General features: G+C 37.4%; 2 protein-coding genes across 5 annotated transcripts in view; one reads left to right on the forward strand and one right to left on the reverse strand.

Annotated features, from left to right (window-relative positions):
- ksr2 (kinase suppressor of ras 2) overlaps nucleotides 1-7454 on the reverse strand; it is a 171688-nt gene extending 164234 nt beyond the window's left edge. For 3 of the 4 annotated variants that reach the window (XM_015378853.1, XM_015378854.1, XM_015378852.1), the window contains exon 1: nucleotides 6660-7452. In XM_015378853.1, the coding sequence (XP_015234339.1) occupies nucleotides 6660-6833 (174 nt within the window). In that variant the 5' untranslated portion in view covers nucleotides 6834-7452. Of the gene's footprint in view, nucleotides 1-6659 lie in introns of all 4 variants that reach the window. The other variant, XM_015378855.1, reaches the window with a different exon arrangement.
- A 1710-nt stretch (nucleotides 7455-9164) lies between these two features.
- On the forward strand, nucleotides 9165-17986 carry rfc5 (replication factor C subunit 5). Its single transcript, XM_015378859.1, has 11 exons — nucleotides 9165-9341; nucleotides 12163-12227; nucleotides 12355-12491; nucleotides 12597-12676; nucleotides 12791-12864; nucleotides 13280-13439; nucleotides 14733-14814; nucleotides 14905-15034; nucleotides 15183-15260; nucleotides 17335-17389; nucleotides 17469-17986. The coding sequence occupies exons 1-11, from the start codon at nucleotides 9295-9297 to the stop codon at nucleotides 17566-17568; spliced, it is 1008 nt and encodes a 335-aa protein (XP_015234345.1). The 5' UTR covers nucleotides 9165-9294; the 3' UTR covers nucleotides 17569-17986.
- Nucleotides 17987-17998: the final 12 nt, after the last annotated feature.

Below are 17998 nucleotides of genomic sequence, written 5' to 3' on the forward strand. Positions count from 1 at the left end.
TATATATATATATATATATATATATATATATATATAAAAGCAGTGGTATAAACATATGACTGTAAATTTACAGTTCCAACATTTTTATTTTTTTTTATTTTCACTGTGATTTTAGGTCAAACATTTCAGAAAAAGAAAGCGTTTAGTGATCTTTTTATTGCCATTAATTAATACCAGGAGTTTCACAATCATATAAATGTACAATCAACAACCCTGGATTGACATAGTCCATGCAGAGTAACTGACTGATAGATATTTTGGATATAAAAAGTCAATCAGCAGAGCAGAGCCTAATATATCAAAAGTAGTGTCTATCTGCTAGAACAAATCTCTTCTAACTGAAACACTTCATGATGTTACTCTCTTCACATTGATGCCTTTTTGTCTGATTTTACACAAATTTCATATTTTTAACAAATGTAGCAACATATTTCCAGGAATATGGAAAAACTATAAATATTAGAATGCCAACTTATTGAGATGGAGTTTGTAGGAAGCAGTAATGGTTATTCAGTCTAGAGCAAACCAAAATGGGTTGTTTTTTGATCAAGTTCAGTTTCTGATAAATGTTTGTTGAATCCCTTTATTGATTGCCAGAGCCTTATTAACAGTGAATCCCAGCCTGGGGTTGTATAAAAGGAAGTGAGCAACAAATGTGCTATCATCATTGAGCTGTATTATCTGCTAAGACTCTCGCTGCTATCTATACATTTTCTATTAAGTATTTTAATAAAGCCTATTAATTTCCTTGTTGCTCTGGGTTTGGATATTGTCTATTCTACTCTATGTGATGCCTCTAAAAACCAAGAATGTGACCTTTTTCTTTTACCAAGTTGAACATCCGCCCTAGTTAGACATAAAGTTAAAATTGTAGCTAAAAAAAACAAGTTTATGTCAAGAGTTTTACTGATGCTTATTGCAATGGTAAAATTCCTCGTTTGTGTAAAGTTTGTGGTAATGACAATACCTGTACACAGTTACCTTTCTTAAAAGGTTTTTAGTATAAAACAGATAATTGGCCCCATTGTTTTTACAGCCTTAAATACTCTCTTGTTTAAAGTCCACGACATGCAAAAGTGATTCATTTTAGCTGGCATTCATGGATCGGCACGCTAGCTGCAACTCTCTTCCCTTCTCTATGGCTGCATACCCGCTTTAAGTGTACCACATCCACCTCAAGGGCTGGAGTGAGGAAGTAAGTGTCTTACTTTTGTTAAATATAAGGTGCCTCTGCTGTTTGGATATTGTGTTTTTTATTTTTTTATTTTTTTTTATTGTGATTATATAGCAAATGCAATTAATTGAGCAGCCAGTACTTAGAATACCAACAATTGTCTTACACCTAATTCTTTAATCTGCACAGAAGTGAGAAATCTGTAATATTCCCATGGGAATAACTCACCCAAATTTACAGTAATTTTGAGATTAAATCAGCAGGAATGCAACCTACTGGGATCAGTGCAATTAGTGTTTATTGTCATTGCTTGGTTGAGACAACATCAACCTAAAATATACACCTCAAGCAATATGGTTAAAGAGCAAACACAATAAAAAATTACCAGCAACACAAACTACTCAAAAAATTATTTGATTTATTTCAAAAATGAACTGACTTTATAACTAGCCCACATGTGCAGCGCCTCACGCTTTCTCATGAACTGACAAACGGAGAACATAGAGGAAACTGTAGTAAATACAGAATAACTCATTTTACATGTGGGGCAACTGTAAGGGTATGCATGGGGGAAAATAAAGGTTATATTTAACTTTTGAACCTGCATAATGCTCTTCTAAATATTCTTAATCACTATATTTCTTTAACTTCTTCTTTGCAGTTTACAATAATTACATCAAGTTTGGTAATTATAATAATTGGAGAGAGAAATCCAAAGATACTGACAGAGACTCAGAAAAATAAATAAATGCATTTTTTATAGCAGAACAATAATCGATTTTTTTTTTAAAGAAAATCCAATCTAAAATTTCACAGAAAACAATAAGATGCCATGTTTTTTATTCCTCCCATGATAATTTCTATGAATTGAATGTTACTAGGTAATGTAGGGGTAAACGATCATCTGCGACCTTTAAAATAAGAATCCAAAACTTTCTGTTTCTACAGGAAATAAATGCACTGACATCATATAATGGCTTATTTCCTTTTAGCCACTCTTTAAATGAAAAACACCAGAGAACATGCTATTCAAGTAAAGCAGTTTGGACGTGCATTGGTCTTTATATGTCATGAAATAGCAAAAAGGAAACATCTCTGCTCTATATAAACTCTTAGCCATAATTACAAAGTTTAAAATGAGGGTGTTCTGATATATTATTGATATAACAAATTATTCAAATATCAGCAAAAATGTGAGAATCAAATTATATTCCTGTATCTAAAATTTCTGATATAAGTTAACTGACACCAATAACTAGGCCAGCTGTTCTCAAAGCAATTGTTGTTGACTATTGTTCTCTGTTTGAGAGCCATTAAGCACTAAGATCAATAAAAAATAAATAAATAAGTAAGAAAAGTAAAAACAATATGGAAAATTAAAGGGAAAAAGAAAACATAAAATGAACCAACACAGACTTGCTTTTGAGGATTAAACACCAGAGAGAAAAATTAGACTTCAAAAGAGATTTTTAAAATGGTCAAAGAGGAAGCCGGTCTGATGTGCAAAAGCAAATCATTCCTGTTTGGGACCGGCTACTGAGAAGGCCTGGTCCCTCCAGATTGCTTTTGGCAGCAATCTGGTTGGCATTTTAAGTACTGACAGGATAGACAAAAAACATTTTAACTTGCATTTAGTGTACGGTAAATATGGTGAAAAGTTATGTTAATAGGACTCAAACCAAAAGGGAGCAAAAACTGAGATCTTAGCATCTGCAGCCTTAATACAATTATTAGACATTATCTATATGGTAATATGAAAATGGCTTGTAATTCATTCTAAACTCCTGTCAGGATAATAATTTCCTGTCTTACTGGAATAAATATAAAATGGAACTTTAACTGGAGCCATGCTTTCATAAACACGGACACTAAGGTTCAGGCTTCCAATAACAAATAGATGGGCCTGGTGAACAGCATGATGTATGTGTGAAAACTCACTACGCTTACTATTACGTAAAGTGGAGAAGCTGTGATGCTGCCGGACTGTTTCTCCTCCAAAGATCATTGAAACCTTGTTAGAAATAGATTTAAACATCAGGAGACCTTTACAAGATAATTGAACATTAACAGACTCAAAATGCACTTTGTATCATAGTTGTCTTAGTATGCAGAACTAAATCTTGTAGAAACCCTGTTAGTATTTAAATACGGTAATCTCTTTCTGCAGGATCCAACATTATTAAATATTATAGAAAACAGGTAGTGGCTTGTTATAAAAAATAGATATGCAACTGTTTAAGTTTGAGGCTTACTATAATCTTTTATAGGGGCTGTAGATATAATATGGATCTTATCATATCAATAATTACTAAATGTGAATAACTGGGGGGAATCATCCATCAAATTTTGTCTCAGCTAATTGTTTCTTTTTGTTACAAAAAGCATTGTATTTTGGAAAATATTTCAAAACAGATCTACCAGGAGAGACTGAGATTACAGTAAAGTATAGGTCAGACTTAAATCCAACACCCATAATGCTTTGCCAACCTGTCTGTGAACATAGTAAACATTCCTATCCACACTGTAGCCTGTCTGCTAAGTGCTGGTTTTACACACTTAACAATAGTTCTGTTTTAGTCATGAAAGCAATTTTCCTCTATCATCCCCCATATTTAAAAACTCACACATCGCTATATGATTGCGTGTGAATTTACATCCAGGGTCATTTTCCTGTGGGGATCAAAGTGTGGCACTCACAGGTGACTTTATGGTTGGCTATTTTTAGCACCAGCATCTCAGTTGTAATCCAACTGGGACTGAGTGTGTTTTGATGGCACATACAGATACCCAGTGTTGACTTTATGAACACCTCATTGCACTTAATGGTGTTTGTTTTAATCTCTTGAGACATCACCCAAAAACACTCTCACAGGCCCTTAGTGCTGCGCACAGGTCTACAGTGCACCTTGGTGAGTTTTCACTCAGCTTATCTCTCTTTATGGCCTGTTTCTTCACAGGCTGCTTTGACTAAACCAGAGGCGTAGCCAGAAAACCCTAATAGGGGTGGCCAATCAATAACCAATGTACATTGAGGGGTGGCTGAAAGGCACCAGAACCTCAGGGTCAATCTGCACTGTTCCATCAGGATTGAGCACAACATTCATTTTCTAAATAAAGACAAACAAAACTTTCCTGCAGCCTTTGCTAACAAATGGCTAAATACTTAAAACTTCTGTGCTGTGTAAATAAAACGTATAGTGGACTAATTTATTTCAGGTTTGAGTTCTGGGCAGAACATTTTCTATTGTCATTACCTACTTTTATCAATAATCATTCTGCAAAAAAAAAATGTAATTCTACTAATATCCACATTGAATTATTTTTTAAGTTATTATTGAAGTGGTTATTTATCTATGATATCACTGAAGACTCCTAGAAGACTTGCAGAGGTACATCATTTTATCTTTACCCCAAATAATTCAAATTCTAGTTCTGAAAAAGCATGAATTCTGTATATATCATCTTTAATGTTTGTATATCGGTGTGCATGATTAACCAGTGTTTCTGTTGTCAAGTAGTTGTGATATATGAAAATTTTAAATGTTAAATAAGTTTGAACATTCCCCTTCAAACTATTACTGCAGCCACCCTCTGTATTAGAGGTGGTATGGGTGGCCACAGGGCAGGAGCGAAGCTAGATGGGGGGCCAGGGGTGGCCATGGCCACCCTTACCCAATCATTGGCCACCACTGTGGCCACCCATACCATTTTTGCCCTCTAATATAGAGGGTGGCAGCAATAATAGTCTGAAGGGGAATGTTCGAAACATTAAAATTTTCTGTGGTTAATTATGCAGATCAATATACCAACATAAAAGATGATAAATACAAAATTCATGCTCTTTTTAGAACAAGATTTTGTGTTATATGGGGTAAAGAGAAAATGTGTCTCTGGAAGTCATCTGAGAGTCTTCAATGAAATCATAGATAAATAACAATTGTAATAAAAACTTATCAAATAATCCATTTATGTAGATATTAGTGCCTGTAAATATCAATTTTATGCAGAATGTTTATTGATACAAGTAAGTAATTAATGATGATGGAATGCCCCAGATCTCAAAACTTAAAGAATTATATCCACTATACCTTTAATTGAGAAAGCATGGATGTTTAAATATATGCATCTACTTGTTAGCAAAGGCTGTAGGAAAGTACAGCTTGTCTTTATTTAGAAAATATGGATGTTTTGCATGTTATTTTTCCTACTGGAACAGCGTAGATTGACCCTGAGGCTCTGGCACCTATCCACTTTCGGCCACCCCCTTAGTGTACATTGGTTATTGCCAATGGCGTAACAACACAACAATAGGCCCGTAAGCAACATTATCTGGGTGGGCCCCATATGAAGTACAACAGCCCCATCGCCTACCCACCCCACCAGAACCCGCGTCACAAACACATTGTCCGTAACAGTTATGGTTTTAATCTACGCTCTGGATTACCCATAATTCCAAGCCGTATTGTAAAAAATAAAATACTCCAATAAATCGTTCTTCTAAGATCTTTACTGCAGTTTGAAACATATTATATGTTGCATATGAATGTATTTTTTACCAACCGTCTAATGAACTATACACAGTTATTAACATAGTAATTAAAAGTACCACTGTCTGCTTTGCTGTTGGTGTCGTGTTTAAACGGCTCACCATTATGTTGAAATCTGCCGTGTGTTGTGATATAAATAAGGTCCGATCAGTCAACAAAGTATCATGTGGGTTTAAGAGGAATTTTTTACACCATTACCCCTGCAAAGAGACGTCCTAGGTCACAATTGAATAGGGGGCCAACCAGGTGTCAGTGACGGGGCCCCTAAGAGGTCAGGGGTCCCTAAGCAACTGCAGTCTCTGCTTACTGATAGTTACGCCATTGATTATTGCCTGGCCAATCTTACGCCTCTGCCACAGGGGTGGCCAATGATTTGCGAAGGGTGGCCATGGCCACCCCTGGCCCCCATCTAGCTCTGCCCCTGGACTAAACAAAACTAAACAACAACAACAAAATACACACATCGAGATATTCTGGGTATTATGTAACGCAATTTACAGAATACCCCACTGGTTAATTAAGGGATAACGACATTTTGTAACTTAGTAATCTGGCCGCCTTGCATAAGGTTGAGGTCTGGATGCAGATGCGCAGGCTGGCGCGCTGGTAATGGTTTGTAAACACAGGCAGCCTATAGGCCTCAGATGTTATTCTGATGGAGGAGAGCCACCTTCTCTCCGCGCCACCTGCAGAATGCGCAAGTCTCTGACAGCGCGCTGCAGCCCCGTGGCCTCTAGGTTTATACTGCACCGCACAAAACCAGATAGCTTTTTGGCATCAATCTGTGCGTATTAATGCAGTGACAGCACAATGCCATGTTGCCCCGCTGGAGGAAAAAAAAAAGCACATATAAATATGCAGAGTGGCCTAGAATGAGCCCGGTGACAGCTATTGGTGTATGGATGAGATGGAGGAGCGTTAAAAAAAACGGTGCTTACCTCCAGGGTTCGGATCTCTTTTTGTGTCAGGTCGTTGGATGTGGCACATTTGGTCCTTAAACCCTCCAAACTGGAAATGCTTATGTCTATCATGTTTTGCACCAACTCGCACTGCTGCAAGGCTTTCTGCAAACTCAGATGCTGCTCCTCGCTTTTTGTCATCTCCTCGTTCATAGTTTAGCGACCGGTGGATGTTTTTTTTTTTATTTATTTATTTTTTTTTTTTTTTTACCCCTTTTGCGCTTTTAAAATAAAAAATAAATTAAATCATAGGAGCGAGAATATCACTGATTTGGAAAAAGAAATGATCCCATGGAACAGAGCAACCTGCAGAACGCCATGAAACGAGATGCTGTAGGTTTTATTTGAGCCGTGAGAGAGTGGACTCCATTGTAACAGTAGTTCTCAGTCCTGCTGGATCATCAAGGTGTCTCTGGATGGAGGCTAGATCAGGCACGATGTAAAGACATCGAGTCGGAGGACGCGCTTGGACGCAGCATCCATCGGTGTCCCCTTAGAAAAAAAAAGAAAAAAGAAAAAAAAAAGAAGAGAGATGATGCTGCTCAGCGCATCATAAGCAGCCGGATCGGGAGGAGAAGCCTGGTTGATGGTTTAAAGGTTGTGGTGTGTGGACTGGATGCAGGTACTCCCTGTCTCCCTTGGCAGCAGCTGCATCCCGGTTCGTTCCCACCACACCGACATGTTTCCTGTCAATCAAACCCACAGCAACAGCATCGCAGCGCCCAGGCTCAGCCGAGAGGGGCCGCTCTCGCGAGAGAAAGTGCAGAAGACCTCGGTCTGCAGGACTGGATGGAAAACTGAGAATATCTACAAGAAAAATCTTCTGTAATGAGGTCTGCTTTTATATTTATTGCAGAATTTTATTTAAAAAAAATAATTATTACTGCAAACTAAAAGTACAAGTAGCTACTGTAACTTGCCAAATCAAAAAAATAGTGGAAAGGCCTACCACAGCAATTAAGTTAATTAAAACATTCACACCTATATATATATNTTAAAACATTCACACCTATATATATATGTGTGTGTGTGTGTGTGTGTGTGTGTGTGTGTGTGTGTGTGTGTGTGTGTGTGTGTGTGTGTGTGTGTATGCATGTTCTCCCTGAGCTTGCGTGGGTTCTCCCCGGGTACTCCGGCTTCCTCCCACAGTCCAAAAACATGACTGTTAGGTTAATTGGCTTCTCTAAATTCTCCTTAGGTGTCATCTCCTCGTTCATAAAGAAGGTTCTGGGTTCAATTCCTGGCCCGGGGTCTTTCTGCATGGAGTTTGCATGTTCTCCCTGAGCATGCGTGGGTTCTCTCCGGGTGCTCTGGCTTCCTCCCACAGTCCAAATGTATAACGGAATCAAGGAATATCTGCAATATTCATTGAGTAGGGATGACTAATTAAAATTGAGAAAGTTTTCACTTATCTCAACCCCAAATTTAATTGGCTTTTCTAAATTGTCTTTAGGTGTGAGCTTCAATGGTTGTTTGTCCTGTTTGTCTCTGTGTTGCCCTGCGATAGACTGGCGCCCTGTCCAGGGTGTACCATGCCTCTCACCCATCGACTGCTGGAAATAGGCACCAGCACCCCTCGCAACCCCAGCAGGAATAAGCGTGACAAAAAATGGATGAATGCTGGATAGGATTACAAAGTAATCATTAAAATGGTCAAAAGGCCTTTGTTTCATGGTATGATATCAAGAAACATTGTAACAATTTGACAAATAGCCTGTGTTTTAAACCTTTTAACATTTAGCTCCATTGCCTTGGCATTCAAAGGGCTCGTAGTTTTAAATCAACACTGAATCTACTCGTTCGATACAGTTCTATAAAGCAAACGATGTGTTAAGTTATAGGTTGCTCCTTCAAATGAGGATAGGCTTTAATAAGCACCTCATCCACAGACCATTATATGTGAGCTGTTGGACTGATGAGCACTAATAAGTCATTTTGCATAAAATAGTGATTGGGAAGAATTTTAATATTTAAAATAGTTACCAATCATATTTTTAATAGATAAGCATAGCACTGGGATTCCTTCTGAGCCTGTTCTGAAAATTTAATTTTTGTTTTAGGATCAGGAAAAGGCATGATGCTATGGGCCCCACACAGAAATCATTCTCATCATGCTTTTGGGGGATTTCTGTTACATGTAGAGAACATAGCCAGAAAATAACTCTTTTCAAAGTATTATATAAAAAAAAAAAAAACTGATATGTTTCATCTAAAGTACCACTTCAGTAATTTCAGCTTTGTGTGCAGTCTGGAGCTGGTTTAATAAAACACACTTCTAAATAAAACCTTGGTTTTGATGTGAGCCTTAATGTTATGATTATTTACATCGACTTATAGAAGTATTCTATTTGTTCTGGAAATACTTTGGGGTCAATAAAAAAAAAGTAATAATAATGTATGTAACATTTTGTTCATTTTTTGCAGTGCAGAACGTGCAAGCGTTGCCCCGCCCACGGGGACAGAAAGGCTTCCGCTAATTGGCTGTACGCCGTGACGTATGGACGCTCATTTCCTCAGTGAGCGCGGCAAACCGCCATCATTAAAATTAAACTATAACCAGGACAGCTTTGGCAACTGATAAAACGAATCATCTCCTTCACTGTTACCGAAACACATGGCGTCAACAAATAAGGGACAGTTACAGAGCAGGAATCTACCATGGTGAGCTTAAAGTCCATGTTTCCTGCAGACATGCTAGTGTTTATTAGCTTTAGCTAGCTAACATCCTCGGTGTGTTTTAACAAGCTGCTCACTTTCAGCAGGAAGTTTATCTAGCCGCTATTCAAATGTGGACTTTTATAAATATGTTTAGAGACTGATAAAATATTGTTTATTCTAGAGCACTGTTCAAACATACTTTGTGTTCATATATAAGTGTTGGGGTTAATGGTTTTGTTGTTATTCGCTACTTAAACTCAGAATTTCTGTATTATTCGAAAAAGAAAAACGTGCAGAATCCTTGAACATATTATCGTCAACATCTATTTATCCATCCATCTATTTATCCATCCATCTATTCATCCATCCATCTATTCTCCCATCCATCTATTCTTCCATTATTCCATCCATCTGTTCATCCTCCATCTATTCATCCATCCATCTGTTCATCATCCATCTATTCCTCCATCCATCTATTCTTCCATCCATCTATTAATCTATCCATCTATTCTTCCATCCATCTGCTCATCCATCTATTCTTCCATCCATCTATCCATCTATTCTTCCATCCTTCTGCTCATCCATCCATCCATCCATCCATCCATCCATCCATCCATCCATCCATCCATCCATCCCTTCCTTTAGATAAACAATCCATGTTTACTTTCTTTCTTTCTTATTTAAACCCCCAAAATTGTAAAGATATTTACCACATCAAAATAAATGTTTTATTTATACCAGGTGTGCTTTAAGAGCTACTATCCTGCAACTTTTTGATGCAGCCCATTTTTAGCTTAGACTTAGACTCAACTTAATTTATCCTTTGGGATTACTCCTTCAGGGAAATTCTGGTTCCAGTAGCTTATATAGAATATAAAGGGCAGAGTTAAAGCAAGATACCATTAAAGATAGAAATACAACAGTCAATATGAAAAAAGTGCATAGTACAAAAGAGCATAAAAGTTGTAATAACACACCTGAATCAATTGAGATCTTTTTGCCATGCCTCGGCTGAGCTAAATGAGGGGATTGAGCCTTTAGATTCTGGTGTGTTAGAGAAGAGATGCATATAAAAGTTACACAATGGTAGCTCTTGGGACTTCACTTGAATAGACGTGAGCGCTTTTGATGTATACTATAAAAATGTCATATTTTTCCAAAAGCAGAAAATTGAACCTTAAATACTTTGATTTTTTGTTCTGTATCTGAGAGAAACATTATTATTAACTGTCGGATGAGAAGCATAAATATTAACTGTCGGTTTCCATCAAGCCCATTTGAATTCATCCTGTAGCTTTCCTTGTTGCTTATTAAAATGCATCAACTAGATATGGACCGATACAGGATTTTTTTATGACTGATACCGAATTGACATTAGTATAACTTTCTCATATGTGCTGCCGATTTTTATGGGCCTTTTTTTTAAGCCAATATTGTTTTGTTCTTTTTTCTTTTCTCTGTTTAGATAGTAGAGTGACGATGATAAATAATATTACGTAGGTCTCAAATTAAACAACTGGGAATTGTTTATTAACAAAATACTACAAATGGAGGGGGTGACATTGCATTTGGTCCATGAGATCTCAAGGCATAAATGCACCAATGAAGCAGAAAACGCAAAAATCTGCTGATTATGAGTCATGTTAACAATGCATGGCCAAAAAATGTCTATCACTTTATTAAACTGTGTGATGTTAAAATAGGATTGACAAAAACATTAATAACTTGTTTGTAATAAACACTAACAATGTCCCAGTGGTCCTGGGATTCATCAGGTGGATCAGTGAAAACACAAACAGTCACTTATTTACACATATTTTAAATCAGCCAATCAGATGGCTGACTGATTTCAGCGGGAGATGCAGCAATCTGATATTAATATCCTTATTTATCCTAATATTTAGGAAAATTCTAGATTGTGTATAAAAAAAAAACAGCCCTGATCCATAAGGGGAAGATCTGTCCTATCTATTTTTGATGATCACCTTAAGTTAGATTAAAATAAAATATCTTGAACTGCAGGAAAAGTTTACATCTTTATGGCCATCTCTTTAGTTTGATAAATATAGTCCTTTTGAACCCTTATAGATGTATATTCGTTTAAGGAGGGAATCTTTCCTTTTAACATGATTTACTGTTTTTATGACCTGCTCTTCTGACTGATGTCAAGTTTCCTTTTGGGATATAGATTAGTAAAGTCATACATTTACTTGCTTGTAGAGAGAAGTTTAAGACAAAAAATCTCCTAAAAATCATGAGTAATCATGATAACATTAAATCAAACAGATCTGGTATTGATAAAAAAATCTAGATCTGCAGATATCCAGATTTAATAATTGGAACAGAAGTGAAAAACGTGGATCCTTATTTTAGCCGTTTATAAAAGTTGATGATGACTTGCTTAAGTTCAAATTGAGAATCATAGTAGAGGGGAAAAAACATTTGAGTGACCTTGTACTGACCTTGGTTGTTAGGGTTAGATCGGCTGGTTGGAGTCTTTTTTTTTTTTTTTTTTTTTTTTTACAAGTTTAGATCTGCTGTTGTGAATATTCCAGCAAGCTCATCTCCAGTCAGCAGAGCACAATAGCTCTTTGCTTATTTATATTTATACCCCAGGAAATGAGGATAGTATAAACTAAACTTAAGATTTCATACAGTGCTGTTTCAACTTCAAATATTGTTTCAGTTGAACTTACTTTCATTATATGCTTTATTTATTTAGTGCATCAAGTCCTGCAAACATCCTCGGCCGTAATGCTTGTTAAAGAGGCTAACTGTGAATGAAAATAACAATGGGAGCTTTGCATCTTTTTTTGTATTCCAGGGTTGAAAAATACAGACCTCAATCGCTTGATGATTTGATTTCACACAAAGATATTCTGAGCACCAGTGAGTATTTTCGTCATTTAATCACCCCACTAGAGTTAAAAACCATGAGCCAGTGGTTGTCTGTATAAAGAGGATAAAATAAAAAAAACTGAATGGAGACTTTTATTTTTTATTTTTAACACTTTAGTCCAGAAATTCATCAGTGAGGACAAGCTTCCCCACCTGTTGTTCTACGGCCCCCCTGGAACAGGAAAGACGTCCACGATCCTCGCCTGTGCAAGGCAGCTCTACAAGGACAAAGAGTTTAACTCCATGGTGTTGGAGGTGTGTTTGAATATTTTTTTTTTCACTTGATATTGTGGTTTCTAAATCATTAGACCTGCCCTCTTTTTGAGTTAACCTTCTAATGTGGCTGATATGGTTTTGTAGCTCAACGCATCAGATGACAGGGGGATTGACGTCGTCCGAGGTCCTATTCTGAGTTTTGCCAGCACCAGGACTATTTTCAAGTAAATAATGCTCCCTGTTTTTAAAAGCAGATGCTTCCACTTAGTTTAGATGTTAAATAACTGAAAGTAGAGTTATGAGCGCCTTCCTGTTTATGGATCCCTCTCATCTCTCAGAAAGGGATTCAAGTTGGTGATACTGGATGAGGCCGATGCTATGACCCAGGATGCCCAGAATGCATTGCGACGAGGTGAGCCATCTGTTCTCCTGGGCGTTGCCCTCTGTGAGCTTGCACGCCTCACTGAGCACATCATTTGGCCGCTTGTGAATAAATGTATCTGCCTGCTTGTGCTTTTTAAAACTGCCATGTTTGGCAGATTTAAAGCCCTAATTTGCACTGAAGGTGAAGGTTTTATTTGGAATTTTTAAATATTTATCTTCTGCAAAGCGCAAATATTGTGTTGTATTTTGATTCTGTCTCTTTAATTCAGAGATTTGAAATACATTTTAGGCATTTTTATTGAACTATTTGTAAATTGGTATGTAATAAAAAAGGTTAATTACAGGGCTTTGAAATATTTTAAATCTTATTTTATATTTCTCCTTTAATGGCCACACTGATATTTGGTTCCTTTTTTTCTTGTTGTTCTCTCCATCTGCCTCAGTCATTGAGAAGTTCACAGAAAACACTCGATTCTGCCTCATCTGCAACTACTTGTCCAAGATCATCCCAGCCCTGCAGTCTCGCTGCACCAGGTTCCGCTTCGGCCCTCTGTCTCCGGACCAGATGATCCCTCGACTGGAGCACGTTATCCAGCAAGAGAAGTAGGAAAACATCCAGCAGTTATTGGTCCTGAATTCTGTTACTGGTTTGGGTTTAATAATCATCTACCTAGTTGCTTTGTTAAACTAAAGAAAACTGTGGAGATGGAAAAAGTGTCACTTTAGGATTATGTTCGTCCAGCTTTTAACACAGTGATTAGATTATTTTTACATGAATTAATTTTAACAATTAATTTGTTATACGTTTGACTAAACAATTAAAAGCCAGATAGCAAAAGCTCATTAGGAACCAGATAAAACTATGTCTGTATAGAGCTTATTTACACTTATGCAATTTTTTAAATATCTTTTGTAGTTTTGGCCTAATTAAAGCTCTAAGTAGCTTGTTATTTCAGCAAACGAAACATTCAATATTTTTACTCCAGTTAACAATTATTTATTTACTAAATCAGTTGATTATTTCAATATTAGATTAACCACAGTTAATCCGCCTTGTCGTTTCAGCACTAGTTACTCTTTTTTTTAGCGAAGCAGTAGTTTAGTCTCTGTAAATATACGCATACGTTGACTAACAGAAATTAAAGGTATAGCGGAGGATGTTGTTTTTCCAGGTGGATCATCAGAATAAGTGGCCCTCCTAATTGTCAATCATTCTGGTGATATGTTTACATAAGGCTGTCCTATGTGCTCATCCCCATTTTCACTTAGTGGAGAAATTGCTAATCTTCTTTTGGAAAGTAAGCTTGTATGAGTGATGCAACCAGCAACTTTTAAACAAAGCGTGCACGAGGAGAAATGGGCTCGTGCACGCTCTAGTGCATTTAACAGGTGTTCCCTCTCGGAAGCAAGTACAGGTTTGTGCATTTGCATTTTTATTTTTAAGTGGAGAGGGCGGGTCTTTTAAAAAATTCACTAAAATCCTCCACTATACCTTTAAATACCCTGAAGGGATGGTCTCTTCCACAAGTCGGATGAAAACTCCCAACAGGAACGTATGTTTGCATCTGTTTATCCCTCATGTTTGGCAGTCCACCGTTTCTGCCCACTTAAATTGCATCTGTTACTGTGAAGCCATGTGCCGTCTGTACCGGATCCTAACCCGCTGTCAGACACTTCAATAACTGCCTGTAACACATGACTCAACTGGTGATGCCTCCATTGGGCCCATTTAATATTCCAGCTGAAGTTCTTTTCATTGTTTTGATTTGGGTTTCGCTTAAGATTTGATTGTCGAGTGTAGATAAGCCTTCATTGCATTTCTGTCGCCCACAGAAAGACGATATGCTTGAAAACTTACAGTTGATCTTTATTTGTTTTCCTTTTCCTATTTGGCAGCATTGATGTCAGTTCAGACGGAATGAAGGCCATTGTCACTTTATCGTCAGGTGATATGAGAAGATCACTCAACATCCTGCAGGTACGACTAAAAAGCTGATAACTGCTGCTCTCGGCGGGGCCCTATCTTTCCTTCTAATAGAAACTCTGCTGGGCCTGTCTGTGCTTTCAGAGCACCAGTATGGCGTATGAGAAGGTCACAGAACACACAGTGTATACCTGCACAGGCCACCCGCTCCGCTCAGACATAGCCAACATCCTGGACTGGTGCCTCAACAAGGACTTTACTTCAGCTTATAAACGTATCCTTGGAAGCTACAGTTAATATGGAGGCCGATTATCATGACAGCTTAAGTTTAAATGAAGGTTCACTTTGCTGAAAATGTATTATGCATTTGTTTTAGATGACTTTGATCAGTAGCTTGTGTTCTCTTAACAATGTTTTTGAAGAAATTCTGGAGCTGAAGACTTTGAAGGGTTTGGCTCTGCATGATATTCTCTCTGAGGTGCATCTGCTCATCCACAGAGGTAAGATAGAAAACAGCTCCTGTTTCTACCTGCTAGTGCAACATTTTCTGGACATTTTGAATTTCCAGTTTTATATAAATGCTTCACTAAAATGTTAAAATCAATCATTTAAATTTTTCCAATCTTATGGCTCCTCGTGTGTCAGGTTTGGCCTGCATGGAATCTTCATTCCAACCCTAAAGAATACCTTTTGGATGAATTGGAATAGATGCTGGAATCTGTATACTTTATCCAACTTTGAACGTACCGCTAAACCCTATGAAAGATGTTAGACCTTACAGATAAACAGTGGGAACTTATTCAAGTTTATAAACATTTTGATGTAAAAGTAGACTACAGTACTACTTTTGGTCTTATGGTTTATTTTTATCTACCTCACAATTCCACACAAAAGCTCAGTTTGATCTAATTTAAGTTCCTTTGACCTAATCACTTTTTTGATCACTTCATATGGTTCTAGATGGATTTGAATCTCTTTAAAAAACCTTTTTAAAATGCCACTAGTAAGGACAACAGACCATTATCTTTTAGGCTGAAGTACTGCTCAGATCTAGATGTCACGTTTTATTTAAATCGTCGCCCCAAAAATAAAATAAAAATTTATATTTAATGGCTTGGAATGGATAAAATTGGTAAGAATAGGTTTCTAGGATGTTCCCCCTAATGTGAAAGCGGAAGTCAGATTTCACAAGCAGCAGCTGATTTATTGCCTGAAATAAATCACCTGATGGGTTCTTCTTACTGTCAGTCACTGGTCTTGATGTTGATGGATATTTCCTAAACTCTGAGACGGTGAAATTAGCTCCATGAAATCCCCCAAATCTCCCTTTTTAATTTGTAATGCCCAGTTGAGCCCTCTCGGTACCACAGAGCTGCCTGGAGTTGATGGGATCACACGGTTTTTGCAGATATGTCGGCTGTACGTACACGATACATGTTCTGTTCAAGAAACCAGTAAAAGATCATCTGAGCTTTATGATGGGATGCGGTATCCTGCAGAAAGTAGCCATCAGGAAAAGGCTGCCCTGCAGCAATAAAGGGATGTTTGCGCACTGATACTGTGTTCTGGTCGGCTGCTGTTGCTGCTGGGTCTGAAGTGTGCCAGGAAAATATCCCTAACCAGTACAGCAGCACCAGCCTGTAGTGGGATGAATGCTGCAGTAAATTCTGCAGTATTTTGCTGTATGAAATAAGCCATTGTTCTCTTATAAAGACGGCTTTTTCCTCTCTTCTTTTAAACCATTCTCTGTAAGAAAGAAAGACTGTTTGTATCAAGAATTCCAGTCAATCCTTGGTTTCTGAAAAAAAGCTAAAGTCAATTAACTGGCTTTAGTAATTAAGCTACGTTCAAAGTGCCTTAAAAACAGTTTGAGGCTCTGGATACATTTCAGAATCATTTTATTAATCCTTTGTCGGAAATTATTTTCTTGTTTTATCCTCCACATCTAGATGCCATTTAAAAAAACGTGCATTACCCTGCCGGTTTAGGTTTAAGCAAGCTTTAGCACTTTTCAGATCCCATTTGTATAAACAGTAAAATAAAAAATCAAAACTGCAACGACCAGCCTAATTAGACTGCAGGCATATGGCCAGCAGAGGTCAGTGTAGCTAAAGCTTTGAGAAATGAACCCATTTTTTAAAACTGTTGTCCCTATTCATTAGTTTCCCTATTAATGAGCTTGTCTGCCAGAAAATGCTGTCAAATCTTAGACCAGAATGATGTTGATGCTTGTAATCGGCAAAAAAAAAAAAGATTTTGATACAGTGGATTTCACCAAGTATCAGTGTGGATTAGATGTATTTGAGTCTGGGGTTTTTTTTTTTTTTTGTCCCGTTTGGATGAGGTTCTTAATTCTTAAGACATTACATTAAAATCTTTTATAGTCCATCCGCTTTGAAAGCAGAAAATTTCCATCACTTCATTAAAAGCCATTCATGGCCACAATAAGGGTATGTTATCTGCTGCCTGAAGCTGTATGTTATGGTATTTTTCCATTTCACTGTCACGGATTTAAACCACCTAATCTGTTTGCTCACAAAAATGTAATATCTGAATTGTTTTTCCTTCTTTAAGTGGACTTTCCTCCAGCTATTCGGATTGGCCTGCTGATCAAGTTAGCTGATATAGAGTGAGTATAAATCGTTACTACTAATTGCATAAATACTTGTTGCTAAAACCACTCTTCTCATAATGTAACATCTCTTTAGATATCGGCTGGCCTCAGGAACGGATGAAAAGATCCAGCTGAGCTCTATGGTTGCAGCTTTCCAGGCAGTCAGAGACATGGTGGTCAGTGAAGCCTCTTAAGAGTTGACGTCTGGGGAAATTAGGGCTCATCATAGCTCTAAAGCAAAATTGGCAAGTAGATCACGTGGCTGCATCCCAAATTAGACCAAAAAAGACTGACGGCCTTGATTGTGAGAAATGATGCTACAAAAGTGCTTTTCAGTCATGACCTCTGCGTCAAACTCAGAATCACTCACAGGAATAAAATGCTAATCTTCTAGCATGATTGTCCACCTCTCTATCAGTGCAGCAATGTTCACCAATCAAATGCCAGTCTGAGTCACTTACATCTATGTACAAACTGAGGCCAACATTTGTAACTAGAGCAGCATAATTAAAACTGGTTCATGTTACCATAAAATCCATCATTGTGAGAAAAGAAAATCAGACATGTAAATGTTTCCTTTTCCATCTGTTTAATAAAACCTTGTTCTTTAAATCCAGTTTGGGG

The sequence above is a fragment of the Cyprinodon variegatus genome, unplaced genomic scaffold (assembly GCF_000732505.1).
Source record: "Cyprinodon variegatus isolate N-32 unplaced genomic scaffold, C_variegatus-1.0 Scaffold180, whole genome shotgun sequence".
Taxonomy (NCBI): domain Eukaryota; kingdom Metazoa; phylum Chordata; class Actinopteri; order Cyprinodontiformes; family Cyprinodontidae; genus Cyprinodon; species Cyprinodon variegatus.

Excerpts from the sequence above, each read along its gene's own strand:
- rfc5 (XM_015378859.1), top strand. The coding sequence starts at position 9,295 with ATGGCGTCAACAAATAAGGGACAGTTACAGAGCAGGAATCTACCATG. Across the intron at positions 12,492-12,596 it reads TTAACTCCATGGTGTTGGAG|CTCAACGCATCAGATGACAG; the intron begins GTGTGTTTGAAT and ends ATGGTTTTGTAG. Across the intron at positions 17,390-17,468 it reads ATCAAGTTAGCTGATATAGA|ATATCGGCTGGCCTCAGGAA; the intron begins GTGAGTATAAAT and ends ACATCTCTTTAG.